The sequence below is a fragment of the Hyperolius riggenbachi genome, chromosome 7, assembly GCF_040937935.1.
Source record: "Hyperolius riggenbachi isolate aHypRig1 chromosome 7, aHypRig1.pri, whole genome shotgun sequence".
NCBI lineage: Eukaryota > Metazoa > Chordata > Amphibia > Anura > Hyperoliidae > Hyperolius > Hyperolius riggenbachi.
Window position 1 is genome coordinate 170883605 of NC_090652.1, and position 18437 is coordinate 170902041.

The following is an 18437-nucleotide window of genomic DNA, read 5'->3' on the forward strand; positions in this document are numbered from 1 at the left end:
GTGGCCACAGACACTACATTTTTCTAGAATTCTTTTTAATTTGAGAAATACAATTTTTGTGTGTGTAACATTAAAATAAAAAAAAAGTCAGACCAAACTACTACACATACAATTTTTCACCAGTTATGAAGACTGAAAACTGAAAAAAAAAAATGTACTGGGTCTATAAAATCAAGAAATGGACCCTAAAATATTACATTTTCTGAAAAATTGCTCTGAAAAAAAAATTTGGAAATTTAATCAGATTTCTCTTTGAATAGTCCCCCCAAAAATTGTGATCAGTCATAAAACTGGATCTTTTTGTTGCATCAGGCATGGTCACCTATATTTTTCTTCAACAAGATTGTTCTAATACTTTCAACCACACTTTGTGCCTACCTTGTAGCTTGTGTACATGTTAGTTCAAGATCTGGATCTCCGGAATGAATACCTTGTACAATTTCATCTAGGGAGAGCAATGGAACCTAAAATACATACAACACAATTTCTGTGGAATGTGAACAAAAATTTCTAGAAATAAAATTAATTTTTGAATTTTCACTATTCAAGTATAAGGTTAAAATAAAAAATGCTTAAAATGAAGGTTCATGTGAGCAGGTAGGCCTTTTTTTTTTTATTTTACTGCAGTGTAGACTATTGAGGAGAGCCCTTTCTTGTGATGTGTATATCTAGCATCTGCCTATGCTAGTTTCTCACTTGATCACTGCTTTAGATTTTCTAAACTCAAGCAGGGAGGAGAGCATGAAATAGCATGGAGATGAATCCTCCTTTCAAAGAGGGAATCAAAAGCAGTTAATTTGATACTTAATGGCTGGATTAGTGTAATGGTTAACAGCCCTGCTCCTGAACTCAAACCTGGTTTCAAATATTGGCTCTTCCTGTTCAGTAAGCTAGCACCTATTCAGTACGAGATCTTAGGCAAGACTCCCTAATAAAAGACAAAAAAAGACAAACACTTATATAGCGCTTTTCTCCTGGCGGACTCAAAGCGCCAGAGCTGCAGCCACTAGGCGCGCTCTATAGGCAGTAGCAGTGTTAGGGAGACTTGCCTAAGGTCTCCTGCTGAATAGGTGCTGGCTTACTGAACAGGCAGAGCCAAGATTCGAACCCTGGTCTCCCATGTCAGAGGCAGAGCCCTTAACCATTACACTATCCAGCACAATAATGCTAATGCCAATAGAGCACGTCTTTCTAGAATAAACTGAAAACAAATGAAAATAGCTTCCTTCAACTATAATTTCCTAGGCATCTGTACTTTCTTGACCTATATAAGCAAAACAAAAAAATAACACTGTTTATGTGCACCACCTTCTCAATTTCCACTGAATGGAGTTTGTTACATTGCTGTAGAGATGGGACGCTTAGGAGGATCACTGCTGGAGAGCAGAGAGGAGAGTTAGTTCTTCCCTCCCTAGTTACATCACGTGGTATTGAATTTACTGAGTAAGCAATCTATGCTAGTATGGCATGAAATGGCTGCTCTGGTTTGTCACATTAACTGATATCTGTTTGCAAAAAATGTGTTTATATCTGTGTCTGTGTAAAAGGTCTTACTGAAGAGTGGTATATATTAAAATGAACTGCAATGTACCTCTTCTGGTCCATCTTTTGGCATTAAACACCTGGCTTTGACAGTTTGCTAACAACATGTAATAGTTGCCTTTGTTATTCATACAAGCAATTGAATCTTGAAGCATGAAGACTACTCATGTGAATTGAAATTATAAGAGCATGTTATCACGGATTTATTATTCGTTCCTCAGATCTACAGTGCAAATCTGTACATTCAAACTGCAGAGCTATTGGCAATTTATTTAAAAAAAATTAACCACTTAAAGGGACTCCGAGCAGTGCAGAAACTATGGAAAGATGCACATCATTTTAAAGCTCTCTTTCTCCTCTTTCCAATGATATATAAACCGCCACCCTACGCCTTTTAGTTCGCTATTTTCGCGATTGAATTTGCCGCGGCCGCGATTTCGATCGCGAAAATAGAGAAAACTAAAAGGCGTAGGGCAACGATTTAGGTGTCGTCAGAAAGAGAGCTTTAAAATGATATCCATCTTTCCATAGTTATATTGTATTACACAGGGCGACTTTTTGTCAAAGTCAGCAGCTGCATTCAGCAGAATGGAGCTACTGACACTGGGGAAAGTGTCGTCCTGTGTAATACAATATAACTATGGAAAGATGGATATCATTTTAAAGCTCTCTTTCTCCTCTTTCTGACGACACCTAAATCGTTGCCCTACGCCTTTTAGTTTTCTCTATTTTCGCGATCGAAATCGCGGCCGCTGCAATTTCAATAGCGAAAACTAAAAGACGTAGGGTGGTGGTTTATAGATCATTGGAAAGAGGAGAAAGAGAGCTTTAAAATTATATGCATCTTTCCATAGTTTCTGCACTGCTCGGAGTCCCTTTAAGTGTATCTAAATTACCTGCTGAGCATTTTGCGTTGGAGAAAGAAGTTGGTCTTCAGCAAAGGATGAGACATTCCTTCTCTTGAAAATCTGTTCATCTTTCCTGGCCTTTCGGAGCTCCACATTGACCTCTACTCTCCTCCGCCTCAGTTCCTAGGATTAAAAAAAATAAAATAAAATAGATAGTACTTATGCCAGCAGACTCCTTTACATTAATACAAACATTGGCACAGAAGACCAGGCATTTTTAGATATGTTAAATGGCACTAACTAAAGTGTGCTATAAACCATTGGATATAACCACTCACTATATCATCTTCCCCAATCGTTGACCCCTAAAAAGCACACCAAGGGTGGAGGAATTTCGTAGATCACTGTCCCTTCCTGAGCTTACTGAACCCCAACTGAAGGCCTTTAAAAAGCTAATCCCATTGGAGGAAATCCTGGGAGGTCTTGAAATCACTCCCTAACATGAAGTGTCCTGGTCCAGATGGATTTCAATACTTAAAGAATTCTCTTCTATGCTCTCACCCCACCTGGTCACTTTAGCCAACTTATTTACGAAGGCCAAATCTTTCCCAGATTCCCTGCAGAGGTCACTCAACTATGATACTGAAAGAAGGGAAAGATCCCCAACAGCCTCAGAGTTATTGTCCAATAGCCCTACTTGCCAGATTTAAAAATCTTCACTAAAAACATTCGCTAATCGACTGAACAATATATTGCCTACATTGGTCCACTGGGACCAGGTGGGATTTGTGAAGAATCAGAGGATAACAAGGACAATAGATCTTGGGGAGATGGGATGCGGTCGGGAGTGGTCTTTGCTTCTGAGTTTGTATGCAGGGAAGGCCTTTTGTAACAAGCATGGATCTGGCGGCTGCTGACTCGCACGGGGGGGTCTGCAGCCGCCTCTCTCCCTGGCTCTCAAGCGTTATCCGTTCCCTTGGCATCTAGCACGCCGGGAACGATGTCATCTCCAGTTCATAGGGTTTCTGTCTCGCGCAGAGACAGAACCTTTATGCAGGCAGAAGGCGCGTCAGCTGACCTGCCGGTCGGCGGACGTCACTGATGACTCTCGCTGCGCCGATTGGCAGATTCCGTGGTGGGAGTGGCTGGAAGCGTGCCTCCGCTTCTTAAGCCTCCAGTCTTCATTTGTTCTCGGTCTGCTGTCGTGAATACTTTGTGTGAGCGCTGAGACCTTAGACTAGTGCCAGGTGTTGAAACAAAGACTAGGATTGTTATATTGTATTTGATTACCTGTGTATGATTCTGGCTATACCTATACCTCTGACCTTGCTTCCTGCTTAACGCTTCTGTACTTCTGCCTATCTGATAAGTTGCCGAACTCTGCCTGATTACTGATTACTCTTCTGTCTCACGATTCTGTATTGATACTTACCTCTCTGTTGCCGAACCTAGCCTGTCTGACCTCTACTCACTAGTGGGCCCTCGCCACTGGTGAGGTACTATTGTCTCACCAGCTTCTCTGGGGAGATAGTTTTATTGCTCTATTAGTGACTGATAGCACCTTTCTGGAAAGGTCTGATCAAGTCTATACAGTCACTCTCACTACTAGTACCTGGCCAGCCCCTCTGGTGAAGGACTAGTCTGTATTTTCCTATTCTCTCACTGTTTGCACCTATTCCAGCCCTTTGGAAAGGTCTGTGCTAGTATATACAGTCAGTGTACTGATAGTACTTTACCAGCTCCTCTGGTAAAGTTCCTCTCTACTATTAAAGTTACGGTTGCACTAATACACAACTGTCAGTATCTCTACCAGCTATACTTGCATTATTGGTGATTCTGCAGATCACCACATAATCAGGTATAGTGTCTGTATTATTGGTGATACTGCAGATCACCTACAATCAGACGTCTGAGCTGCAGCACCCAACCGTTACACCTTTGATCGCCTCTCTGCATTTTTTGTTAGAGATCCTCCAAGTGATGGGCTTCGGTGGCCTGTTCCTTACAGCTGTGCATTTTGTATTCTAATCCCTCCACATTCTTGAAGTTGCTACTTGCATCCTCAACACTTGTAAAGATAAGTAATGGGACTAGACAGGGCTGCCCCATCCCCCCTTTTTGCCCTGAGTATTGAGCCAATTGGCTCAGGTAGTAGCTTGAACCCAGATGTTCGGTGCATTAAGGTGGGAAGTGTCACGGAACAGCCGTGAGAAACGCAGGCGAATCGCAGTTGATTTTCTGATCGCTTCCCGGTTAGGTTTGCGCAGTCATTGCAGCGTTCAGAATGACATTTTTCTTCTCAAAGTATGTTTTCTGACCAGTGAAGACCTGTTGGGTTTAATTCACTTGATCAAAAGAAGACCGTTCACATGTACCTGTCAACTGACCAGGTAATTAACCTCATCACAGTTACCTGTGTAGGATCGCATACACAGGAAAACTCAGGAAAAGCCACAGCAGGGGGCCTATTCAAAAACTTCAGTCCCACAGACAGAATGGCAGCAACCCAGCAGGATATCGTCATATGGACAGCCCAAAATGAAAATATAGCCAGTCATTTTGCGGTTAGATTGTAGCAGAATGCCATTATCTCTACTAAAATAACACATTTAAGCGCAGTTGAATTGCGCACGTTTTAACCACTTAAGGGACTCAGCCTTTACCCCCCCCCCCCCCTTTAAGGACTAGTGCATTTTTTTCCATTCAGATCACTGCAGCTTTAACGGTTTATTGCTCGGTCATACAACCTACCACCTGGAATCTAGGTCCTAGATGAATTTTACATCCTTTTCTTCTCACTAATACAGCTTTCTTTTGATGCCATTTGATTGCTGCTGCGATATTTAGTTTTTATTATGTTCATTAACCACTTCAGCCTTCAGTCGTTTTCACTTTATGCATCCGAGCAATGTTCACCTCCCATTAATTAGCCTATAACTTTATCACTACTTATCACAATGAACTGATCTATATCTTGTTTTTTCCGCCGCCAATTAGGCTTTCTTTGGGGGGTACATTTTGCTAAGAGCCACTTTACTGTAAATGCATTTTAACAGGAAGAAAAAAATGGAAAAAATGCATTATTTCTCAGTTTTCAGTCAGTTTTAAAATACATGCCTCCATAATTAAAACTCACGTATTGTATTTGCCCATATGTCCCGTTTATTACACCATTAAAATTATGTCCCTATAACGATGTATGGCGACAATATTTTATTTGGAAATAAAGGTGCATTTTTTCCGTTTTGCATCTATCACTATTTACAAGTTTAGAATAAAAAAAATATAGAAATATTTCATCTTTACATTGATATTTAAAAAGTTTAGACCCTTAGGTAAATATTTACATTTTTTTTTATTGTAATGGTTTTTTTTTTTAATATTAAACATTTTATTTGGGTAGTTTTGGGAGGGTGGGAGGTAAACAATGTGTTTATAATTTAAATGTGTGTTAATTTTTATTTTTTTTTAAATTTCAGATGTAGTATTACTTTTTGGCCACAAGATGGCGGCCATGAGTTTGTTTACATGACGTCACTCTAAGCGTAGCATACGCTTAGAGGGCCGCACGGGAGACGCAACAGCCAGAAAAAGCGGAGCTTCTGAGAGAAGCTGTCGCTTTTTCTGCGGGGGAGAGGAATCAGTGATCGGGCAGCATAGCCCGATACACTGATTCGTGGGCTAACGATCCGCGGCCGGGAGCGCACGATCGGCCGCGGACGCGCACATGGCCTCCTGGGCATAGCTAGTACGTCCAGGAGGCCAAAGTAGTTAAAAAAGACATGAATTGTCAACAAAATGACTAACTTTCTGTGCGGACATTTTTCAGAAAGTAACATTTCTATATACATTTGTTTCCAAATTTATTCTGCTACATGCCTTTGATTAAAAAAAACCCCAAAAAGTGTATATTTATTGCTTTGGGTAAAAGTTATAGCATTTACAAACTATGGTGCCAAAAGTGAATTTTCCCATTTTAAAGCATCTCTGACTTTTCTGAGCACCAGTCAGGTTTCATGAGGTGCTAATATTCCAGTATAGTATAAATAACCCCCAAATGACCCCATTTTGGAAAGAAGACATCCCAAAGTATTCACTAAGAGGCATGGTGAGTTCATAGAATATTTTATTTTTTGTCACAAGTTAGTGGAAAAATGACAAAAAAAAAAAAAAAAAGTTTCCATTTCTGCTAACTTGTGACAAAAAAAATGAAATCTACCACGGACTCACCATGCCCCTCTCTGAATACTTTGGGGTGTCTACTTTCCAAAATGGGGTCATTTGTGGGGTGTGTTTACTGTCCTGGCATTTTGGGGGTGCTAAATTGTAAGCACCCCTGTAAATCCTAAAGGTGATCATAGGACGTTGGGCCCCTTAGCGCACCTAGGCTGCAAAAAGGGGTCACATGTGGTATCGCCGTACTCAGGAGAAGTAGTATAATGTGTTTTGGGGTGTATTTTTACACATACCCATGCTGGGTGTGAGAAATCTCTGTAAATTAGGGTTTTTTTGTTTGTTTGTTTTTTACACACAATTGTCCATATACAGAGAGATTTCTTCCACCCAGCACGGACATGTGTAAAATACACCCCAAAACACATTATACTACTGAGTACGGCGATACCACATTTGTAACTTTTTTGCAGCCTAGGTGCACTAAGGGACCCAACGTCCTATGAGTACCTTTAGGATTTCACAGGTCATTGAGGCATTTGGTTTCTAGACTACTCACTCTGTAGGGCCCCTAGAATGCCAGGGCAGTATAGGAACCCCACAAATGACCCCATTTTAGAAAGACGACACCCCAAGGTATTCCGTTAGGAGTATGGTGAGTTCATAGAAGATTTTATTTTTTGTCACAAGTTAGCGGAATTTGATTTTTACTTTTTTTCTCAAAAAGTGTCATTTTCCGCTAACTTGTGACAAAAAAAATACAATCTTCTATGAACTCACCATACTACTAACGGAATACCTTGGGGTGTCTGCTTTCTAAAATGGGGTCACTTGGTGGGGTTCCTATACTGCCCTGGCATTTTAGGGGCCCTAAACCGTGAGGCGTAGTCTGGAAACCAAATGCCTCAAAAGGACTGTTCAGGGGTATAAGCATCTGCAAATTTTGATGACAGGTGGTCTAGGAGTGGCCGAATTTTGTGGAACTGGTCATAAGCAGGGTGGCCTCTTAGATGACAGGTTGTATTGGCACTGAAGTGCAGGAAGCGCAGGATGTTCTTAAATCGTGACCTGGACATGGCAGCAGAGAACATGGGCATGTGATGTATTGGGTGCGTAGACCAATAAGACCGCAATACATTTTTTACTAGACCCATGTTATGAGAAGGCCCCAAAAAATGTTACGTTCGGAAACTTGGAGTGGTTTCCGCCGAAAAGGATGGGCATGGTAGCTTCTTGGATTGGCGGTTGCGTATTGTGCGGCATAACGGTTGGTCTCAGCCACAATTAAGTGGTAGAGACCAGCAGTGATCAGAAAAAAAAAATTCTGTCACTGCGGTGGGGCGGGTGAGGGTTTGCCAGGTGATCAGAAGCCCGCAGGGGGCAGATTAGGGCCTGATCTGATGGGTAGGTGACAGGAGGTGATTGATGGGTGTCTCAGGGAGGGATTAGAGGGGAGAATAGATGCAATCAATGCACTGGGGAGGTGATCGGAAGGGGGTCTGAGGGGGATCTGAGGGTTTGGCCGAGGGATCAGGAGCCCACACGGGGCAAATTAGGGCCTGATCTGATGGGAAGGTGTGCTAGGGGGCGACAGGTGGTGACAGGAGGTGATTGATGGGTGACCAGTGGGTTATTAGAAGGGAAAACAGATATAAATAATGCACTGGAGAGGTGTTCAGGCAGGGTCTGAGAGTGTGCGTGGGTGTTTGGGTGCCCGCAGGGGGCAGTTTAGGGTCTGATCTGATGGGTAGCAGTGACCAGTGATGACAGGTGGTTGACAGGTGATTGATAGGTGATCAGGGTGCGATTAGAGGGGAGAATAGATGCAAGCAATGCACTGGCGAGGTGATCAGGGCTGGGGTCTGAGGGCATTCTGAGGGTGTGGGCGGGTAATTGGGTGACCGCAAGGGGCAGATTAGGCTCTGATCTGATGGGTAGCAGCGACAGGTGGTGATAGGAGGTGATTGATGGGGGATTGATGGGTGATTAGAGGGGAGAACAGATGTTAATGCACTTGGGAGGTGATCTGAGGGCGGGTCTGTGTGCGATCTAAGGGGCGGGGGGCGGGTGATCAGGTGCCCACAAGGGGCAGGAAAGGGTCTGATCTGATGGGTGGCAGTGACAGGTGGTGACTGGGTGATTGATGGGTGATTAGCAGGTGATCAGTGGGTGATAACGGAAGAATAGATGTATACAGTACACTGGGGGGTCTGGGGTGAATCTGAGGGTGTGGGGGGGGGGTGATCAGGAGCCCCCAGGGGACAGTTTAGGACCTAATCTAAAAATAGCGCTGACAGTGACAGGGAGTGATTGATGGGTGATTAGGTGGGTGATTGGGTGCAAACAGGGGTCTGAGGGGTGCTGTGGGCGATCAGGGGGCAGGGGGGGCAGATCAGTGTGCTTGGGTGCATACTAGGGGGGCTGCAGCCTGCCCTGGTGGTCCCTCGATCACTGGGACCACCAGGGCAGGAGGCAGCCTGTATAGTACGGTTTGTATACATTACTAAGCGTATTATACGCTTGCTGTGCGGCGATCGTGGTGTTAACATTCCACCGGCGCTTCGGAACGGCCGGTGGGATGACGCCACGAGGGAGGCGGATCACTTGACAGCGATTGCTGATTAATTAGCTGCCACCTGGCGACACACATTTGCGTCGCTGGTCCTCCAGCTACCACTTTGCCGCCGCACGGTATAATCGTGTGGTCGGCAAGTGGTTAAGAGATTGTGGGAGTTTGTAGCCCATTCCTAAGCAGAGTTATTAATTTTAGTGCAACCACGTGGGCTAGACTCAGGATTCTTGGTCTCTGTATGATTCCCTGAATCCACTGTGTATTAATCTGTTACCAGCGCAAATGTGGCACTTATCGGTTTTGATTTACAGCGTTTTTATAAGTTTAAACCTAAATCTCTCTCCAAGGACTTGAACTGTGATTGGTTTGTCAACCAGAGGGGTGGGCTTGGTCCCACCCCAAAACTAGCTTCCATAAAACCAGGATGCACACCAGGAGGGGCAGTCCTCCCCAGAGGACCATGTGGCTGGCGGCCATTTTCCTGAATTGAAACAAAGGACATTTTCCATGTGCTCAGATTTTCTCAGAAAGGACATATTTCCACAAACTTAAGTATTTTATTCAATTTTTATTTCATACTGTGCTATTTGTTGATTTTAACGATTTTCTGTATTAATTATGTTGCATTTTTAACAAACGACGCTAACGTCATTTATTTGTTCGGCTACACCTATCATTCAGCAACACAAAACTGAACTCTGGCTTCTGAAGAGTCTCTACTATTGTAGATAGCTAGATAAAAGAGTGTTTAACCGTTTTCTGTTTGCAGGTCTAGAGTCAGCCAGTCAGTGGGTTCCTCTGTCCCATGGTAACAGAGGTGGTAGCAGTATACCCTGAAAGTGTGTAAGTTGTATTGCCGTAACTCACAGGCTCCCTTGTCGGTCTGCTGCCAAAATCCCAAAGGTTTCTGCGCACAGATTGCGACCACAGATTGCATGGTCTGTGTACTGAAACTGATTGGGAGGCATTGTGCGGTCCCGGCCACTAGGGGCCCTGTGAAAGGAACTTTGTGCCTCTAAGAAGGTTTGGTAGGATATGTCTAGGTGGAATCCTTATCCTATTTCGTGGATGGGACGGATCTAAAAAATGTATACATATACACACACACACACACACACACACACACGTTCAAAATTATTCAACCCCCACTGAAATTGAGTATTTTGGCCAGTTTGACATGGATTTTGATCATTTCAGCCATCTTGTTTACAATTAAATCAAAGAGGCACTTGTAAGTCAGACAAACATTTATAATGAAATAACCACAAAATGTATTTTTTGTACTCACGGCAGTTTTATTCAACCCACAAGTGACATTCATTTTTAGTACTTAGTACAACATCCTTTTCAAGTTATAACAGCTTTTACACGTGAAGCATAGCTTGACACAAGTGTCTTGCAGCGATCTATGGGTATTTTAGCCCATTCTTAATGGGCAAAAGCCTCCAGTTCAGTCACATTCTTAGGCTTGCACGCTGCAACTGCTTTCTTTAAAGAGAACCAGAGACGAAGCACCCTCATGTATTGTATTACATTTATCAGTGGGAACATGACAGTAAACACCTACCCTGCTTTTAGTTTTATTCTTCTCAGTCTAATCTATCTGTTATCAACTGTGATAAGAATCCACTGACTATTCAGTCGAGGTTTGACCTGGAATCATTATAGCTGAGTCACTCTTCTGTGGAGTCTTTTCAAGCCCAAGCCTTCCCCCTCCTGGCTCAAATTTCATGCTTTACATACTGAGAGCTGTGATGACATTGGAGGGGCTGCTGCTGCAGGAAAAATCTCTGTCTAACAGACAAGTGTGGCTGTGTGATCTGTGTGCTCTGTCTGTGCAGCCTGTCATCTACTGTATGCAGTTTCATTATTATGAGAGACTTCCTACAGGCAGCCACAAAGCATACCAGAATATGAAGTTGAAAGCACACAGATGAAAGCCTACAGCAGCCCTGCTTGTCTATAGTCTCATATAGCCTAGACAGCACACCCAGAACACCTCATAACCTGGAAGCCGAAGGAGTATGAGCCGGCGGCCATATTGGATATTTCCTGGAGCAATAATGGATAAAAAGCACTCAAAAAGGCACACCAGAGTGGCGAAATTATCGGGTAGAGCATTTATTCTTTACAAGCTATCAACTGATATGTTTATTTTGTGTGAATCGTTCATCTCTGGTTCCCTTTAAGTCCCACCAGAGATTCTCAATCGGATTTAAGTCTGGTGACTGCGATGGCCACTCCAAAATGTTCCAGCCTTTAATCTGCAACCATGCTCTAGTGGACTTAGACCTTTTAACAGGACAATTATCCCAAGCATACCTCCAACATCTCCTAAGCCTAAGGTTTGTGACGGACTGCATCACATTTTCATCCAATATCTCCTGGTACTGAAGAGAATTCATGGTACCTTGCACACGAAGCTTCCCTGTACCTACAGAAGCAAAACTGCCCCAAAGCATGATTGACCCCCCACCATTTTTCCAGTAGGCAAGGTGTTTTCTTCATAGGCCTTGTTCTACCTCCTCCAAACAAACAGTTTTGATCCATGGGCCCAAACAGTTCTTAGTTTGTTTCATCAGTCCACAGAACACTATCCCAAAACTTTTGAGGTTTGTCCACAAGACTTTTGGCATACTGCAGTCAACTCTTATTCTTTGGAGACAGCAAGGGGGTGCGCCTGGGAGTTCTGGCATGGAGGCCTTCATTACGCACTGTGCGCCTTATTGTCTGAGCTGAAACTTCAGTACCCGCATTTGACATCTTTTTTCAGTTCCTCAGCAGTCACACGGGGACTTTTCTCCACTTTGCGCTTTAGGTAGCGCACAGCAGTCGAAGTCAGCATCTTCTTTCTGCCATGACCAGGTAGCGTTTCAACAAAGCCCTTTGCCTTGAATTTGCAAATGATGCTTCCATGGTGTCTCTTGGTATGTTTAACATCTTTGCAATCTTCTTATAGCCATTGCACTTCCTGTGAAGAGAAATCACCCATGCTCTTGTCTTCCTGGACCATTCTCTTGACTTCACCATGTTTGTAAACACACCAGTAAATGTCTAGAAGGAGCCGAGTATCACAGTCATTTTAAATCTGCCTAATTGGTGCTTATTATGCTTGATTACTGCTCGTTAACATCCACAGGTGTTTTCAATACCTGATCGAAAACACTTGAATGAATCTCTGTACTTAAAGGGGAACTGAAGAGAGAGGTATATGGAGGCTGTCATGTTTATTTCCTTTTAAGCAATACCAGTTGCCTGGCAGCCCTGCTGATCCTCTGCCTCTAATACTATTAGCCATAGCCCCTGAACAAGCATGCAGCAGATCAGGTGTTTCAGTGGTTCAGACTTATAAGTCTGATCTGACAAGATTAGCTGCATGCTTGTTTCTGGTTTTAATCAGATACTACTGCAGAGAAATAGACCAGCAGGGCTGCCAGGCAACTGGTATTGATTAAAAGGAAATAAACATGACAGCCTCCATATACCTCTCTCTTCAGTTCCCCTTTAAGAGTGGTAGTCTAAGGGGTTGAATAATGTTGTCAATGAAGAAATCACAAAAACATTTAATACTGTATTACAAAATTAGTCATTTTAGTTGAATTTGGTTCTTAAAAAGTCCTTGTAAGATTTCATTCTGATCACAATTACAAATGTACACGAAATTTCCTAAAACCCTTTACAGCATTAGGGTTGAATAATTTTGAACACAACTGTACATACACATACTATATTAACATACATACATACATATGAACATTCACTGAAGGCATTTAAACTATGAACACACGTGAAACAACTGAAAATATGTCATTCTAGGTTCTTCAAAGTAGCCACCTTTTGCTTGGATTACTGCTTTGCACACTCTCGGCATTCTCTTGATGAGCTTCGGTAGTCACCTGAAATGATTTTCACTTCACAGGTGTGCCCTGTCAGGTTTAATAAGTGGGATTTCTTGCCTTATAAATGGGGTTGAGACCATCAGTTGCGTTGTGGAGAAGTCCGGTGGATACACAGCTGATAGTCCTACTAGACTGTTAAGGTAGCCATACACTGGTCGATTTGCCATTAGATCGACCAGCTGACAGATCCCTATCTGATCGAATCTGATCAGAGAGGGATCGTATGGCTGCCTTTACTGCAAACAGATTGTGAATCGATTTCAGCCTGAAACCGATCACAATCTGTGGAGCCGCCGCTGCCGCCTGTCCCCCCTCCCGCGCATACATTACCTGACGCTGGCTCCCGGGCATCTTCTCCGCGCTGCACCCGCTCCATCCCGGCGCTTCCTGTGTCACTCCGTGACCAGGAAGTTCAAATAGAGCGCCCTCTATTTGAACTTCCTGGTCACTGCAGTGACAGGAAGCGCCGGGATAGAGCGGGTGCAGCGCGGAGAAGATGCCCGGGAGCCAGCGTCAGGTAATGTATACCTGATCGGATTGGCCGCCGCAAGCGACGCGCTCCCTACCCGCGGGCGATCGACGGTAATTTCCCGCACGGCGCGATCGACGGACCGATCAGATTTCGGGAGGAAATCGGATCGGCGGGTGCGTTTAGCGCGAACGATTGGCAGCAGATTCAATCCCAGGATCGAATCTGCTGTCGAAACTGCCGCGAACCGGGCCAGTGTATGGCCACCTTTAGAATTTGTATTATGGCAAGAAAAAAAAGCAGCCAAGTAAAGATAAACGAGTGGCCATCATTACTTACGAGGCGAAATTACTAAAAAAAAAAAAAAAAAAAAAAAAAAAAAAAGAAAATTACCTGCCTCATCTTTTAAGGCGCGGGCCCTCAGTGCCGATCCGCCGGGTCCCCCCGCTCATTAGCCACCCGGGCCGGCTGCCGACCCCACGGCCCGGGTCGGGCTCTCCTGCCTCTCGCAACATGGCCGCTTCCTCTGGCCGCGGCTGCGCAGTCCGCCTGGCCACGAGTGCTGCTGCGCAGCTCTAGGACCAACCCCCCTGATCCATGCTACATAGCGTGGATCAGGGGGGTTGGCCCTAGAGCTGCGCAGCCGCACTCACGGCCAGGCAGACTGCGCAGCCACGGCCAGAGGAAGCGGCCATGTTGCGAGAGGCCAACCCGGGCCGTGGGGTCGGCAGCCGGCCCGGGGGGCTAATGAGCGGGGGGACCCAGCGGATCGGCACGGAGGGAGCGGACGGTGTCCTCCGTGCCATAAAAGATGAGGCAGGTAATTTACTTTTTTTTAGCAATTTTGCCTCATAAGTCCTTTAAGAGATGAAGGTCAGTCAGTCCGAAAAATTGGGAAAAACTTTGAAAGTGTCCCCAAGTGGAGTCTCAAAAACCATCAAACGCTACAAAGAAATTGGCTCACATGCGGACTGCCCCAGGAAAGGAAGACCAAGAGTCATCTCTGCTGCGGAGGATAAGTTCATCCGAGTCACCAGCCTTAGAAATCGCAGGTAAACAGCAGCTCAAATAAGAGACCAGGTCAATGTCACACAGAGTACTAGTAGTAGCAGCAGCAGAACAACTGTTAAGAGACTGTGTGAATCAGGCCTTCATGGTAGAATATCTGCTAAGAAACCACTGCTAAGGACAGGCAAGAAGCAGAAGAGACTTGTTTAGGCTAAAGAACACAAGGAATGGACATTAGACCAGTGGAAATCTGTGAGTCCAAATTTGAGATCTTTGGTTCCAACCACTGCGTCTTTGTGCGACGCCGAAAAGGTGAATGGATGGACTCTACATGCCTGGTTCCCATTGTGAAGCATGGAGGAGGTGTGATGGTGTGGGGTGCTTTGCTGGTGACACGGTTGGGGATTTATTCAAAATTGAAGGCATACTGAACCAGCATGGCTATCACAGCATCTTGCAGCGGAATGTTATTACATTCGGTTTGCGTTTAGTTGGACCATCATTTCTTTTTCAACAGGACAATGACCCCAAACACACCTCCAGGCTGTGTAAGGGCTATTTGACCAGGAAAGAGTGATGGGGTGCTGCACCAGATGAACTGGCCTCCATAGTCACCAGAGCTGAAAGCAATCGAGGTGGTTTGGGGTGAGCTGGCAAAAGTGCCAACAAGTGCTAAGCATCTCTGGGAACTTCAAGACTGTTGGAAGACCATTTCAGGGGACTACCTTTTGAAGCTCATCAAGAGAATGCCAAGAGTGTGCAAAGCAGTAATCAAAGTAAAAGGTTTGCATCTTTTGAAGAACCTAGAATATGACATTTTCAGTTGTTTCACACTTTTTGGTTATGTACTATACTTCCACATGTGTCAATTTATAGTTTGAATGCCTTCAGTGTGAATCTACAATGTTCATAGTCATGAAAATACAGCCCCTCTGTATTTATAGATTTCTTATGGAGACTGGGGATCACCAGGCTGCGTGCATGCTTTGCATAGTATTGCATATAATTTGGTTTGTGCTGCTCATCCCTTGGTATTTATTCATAATTTTCCCCTGTGAGCGTGCATAACTAAGCCCACCTCTAGCACAGTTAAGCATATAAATGAGCGGAGCTCATAGTTCTGTCAGTAGCTAGTAGAAGGTGAGGTGTTTTTTAATTTCCTCTCTCCCATTTAGTTGACCATTGGGCTTTAGACATGGTTCCCACTAGAACGCTGCTAAAAAACTAGCATTTTTGCCTGGTTAGAGTAGGACTCACCAGATTGGGGACACTTTGGCGCAGTTGGTGAGCTTAAACGCTTTAAAGCGTAACCAAGAGCCCCTGTCACGGGATGCAGACCCTCTGTATATGTAAAAAATCTCTCTCTGAAATTGCAAGCTCCCTCTAAGACAACAATCAGTATCTTTTATCTGGCTGGCCCATGCATTGGATTCAAATTGGGCCGCTTCTTAGTCCTTGCTTTCTCCTGTGCTGGGCTGCCCTGCTTTCCCTAGATCCCTTTCTCGAGCCTTTTATAGAATTTAGGGAGTGTGCAAAATTTATTGGAACTCTGGCCCTTTCTTACCCCATGTCGTTTGAAGCACTAAGTGTTAAATATCAGATCCCTGCAGATAGACACGGATTATCTCCAGATTACACATTGGGCTCTATTCACTAACAGGCAAAAATACCGCAAAATTTTCCCGCTATATTTCCGCCAGTGGTAAACTCTGCATTTTTTCCACATTCACTAATATTTTCCGCATGTTTTCCGCATGCGGGAAAAAAGATGCGGAAACAGCCATTATTCCCATTATTCATGTGGGAATCATGCGGTAAAAAGGTCGCATAAAAAAGTGTTTAAAAAAAAATCCACCAAGCACAGCCCTTAAGCCTCCACACTTCATTAAAGTCAATGGGATGCGGAATATATCACCTACTATTTGTAGGTGATAAAAATAAAAAAACGGTAAATGACGAAATGATGCGCCTGAACATTTGAGAATTGATTTATTGCGGAAAATACCGTCTTTTGCGGAAAATTTTCCGCATGAATCCCGCATTTACCACACTTTTTCCGCATGCGGAAAAAACATGCGGAACATTGAGAATTTCAACTTGACTATTTTGGTCGCAAACTTCCCGCATGTACTTTACCGCATGCGGGAAGTCTTTGAGAATAGAGCCCATTATGCTTTGTCACTCTCACATACACTGGTGTTTCCTCCTCTTTCACCTTTTCAACGCTTGAATGAAAAGGTGGACAGACGAAAGGGGATGATTTCTTTACTGTGTAATATGTTGATCAGGACCCCCTGGACTCCTTATCACGCATACATGGATAAGTGGGAAAGGGCTCTGTCTGGTCCTAGAACTATAGTCAAATGGCAGAAAATTTGGGAGAATGCCAGTCGCACCTCCATTTGTATCACTATAAAAGTGAAGCAAAAAAAATAAAAATAAAATAAAAAAAAAAGTTTGCCTACTTAAAACAGAATGAATTTGTGATAATTCAGGTTGGTGTGAGCATATGTCCTCTCCTACGATGCATCACTGTTGAATATGCAAATTATCCCTTCTTGCCCATGTAAGCTAGCGAGCCACACCTCCAGAACTGCTGGAATGCAATGTGTGTCAGCTTGTTAATTGTAAAGAGCCACAAAAATCCAACATACATACAGTGTCTCGGATTTGTTGATCATCAGTGCATGGGCTGGATGGCAGGGCCGGCGCTACCATTAAGGCAAAGGAGGCAGCTGCCCCAGGGCCCCAGAGCTTGTAGGGGCCCCCAGTGGCTACAAGAGGAAAAAACATTTTTTCAAATCGGCCTTATAGTTTTTGAGAAAATCGATTTTAAAGTTTCAAAGGAAAAAAAAACACATTTAAAAACCTGCCGACTTTAATGGTTAATAGCAAATCCACCTTAAATGCTAGAAACCCTAAATTTACAGGATATGGTAAGGAGATCATCAGGAATAAGAGGAAAAAACAATTTTTCAAAAAGACCTTATAGTTTTTGAGAAAAACGATTTTAAAGTTTCGAAGGAAAAAAGTATACTTTTAAATGCGGTAAATGTAACTTTTAGTAGCAAACCTAAGGGTAGTGTAATTTTACATGCATCAAACGAAAGCGCAATAAATTTCCTGACAGGGTTTCCAGGGGGTCTATACGCAGCCGCAGCACTTTGGCCAGGGATCGCTATACAGCCGCAATATGGCTGTATGAAGATCCCTGGCATTTTTTCCTATTTTCCCAATTTTTTTTCTGTTTAGAGTGTGGGAATTAAAAAAAAAAAAAAAATTATGTGGGGTCCCCCCTCCTGAAACTTTTTAACCCCTTGTCCCCCATGCAGGCTGGGATAGCCAGAATGTGGAGCTCTGACCGATTGGGACTTCACACCCTGACTATACCAGCTGCAAAAAAGGTCCCCTAATGCCGATTTTTGTTCCGGGGTATATGTTGGGGGCCCCCCAGGTTTATTTTGCCCTGGGGCCCCATTGTTGCTTAAACCGGCCCTGCTGGATGGATGTTGCTCTATGGAGTAGGATTTGAAACACCCTGAGTTACAGACTACCCAGCAAGCTCATGGTGAACCTGAACTCATTGAAATGTGCAAGGGGCTACAAGGGACCAAAAACCCCTCTTACTAAAATGTTAAAGGGAAGGTTCAAGCAAAATAAAAAAAAATAAAAAATGAGTTTCACTTACCTGGGGCTTCTACCAGCCCCATGCAGCCATCCTGTGCCCTTGTAGTCACTCACTGCTGCTCCAGTCCCCCGCTGGCAGGTTGCCGACCTCGGAGGTCGGCGGGCCGCATTGCGTACATTTTTACGCATTCCCGCTAGTGCAGGAACATTAACATACATTTTTACGCATTACTGGTTCTCCTATTGGAGTCAGTCCTCTCCTCCACTAAACTGGGGATATCCTGATCCCTTGTGCTGGT

General features: G+C 44.0%; 1 protein-coding gene across 4 annotated transcripts in view; it reads right to left on the reverse strand.

The window, feature by feature from the left end:
* Window positions 1–18437, reverse strand: part of LOC137524714 (importin subunit alpha-1-like) — a 291685-nt gene that overhangs the window by 161566 nt on the left and 111682 nt on the right. For all 4 annotated transcript variants that reach the window (XM_068244883.1, XM_068244879.1, XM_068244880.1 and 1 more), the window contains exons 3-4: window positions 2439–2573; window positions 379–464 (exon numbers count right to left, since the gene is read on the reverse strand). In XM_068244883.1, the coding sequence (XP_068100984.1) occupies window positions 379–464; window positions 2439–2573 (221 nt within the window). The remainder of the gene's footprint in view (window positions 1–378; window positions 465–2438; window positions 2574–18437) is intronic.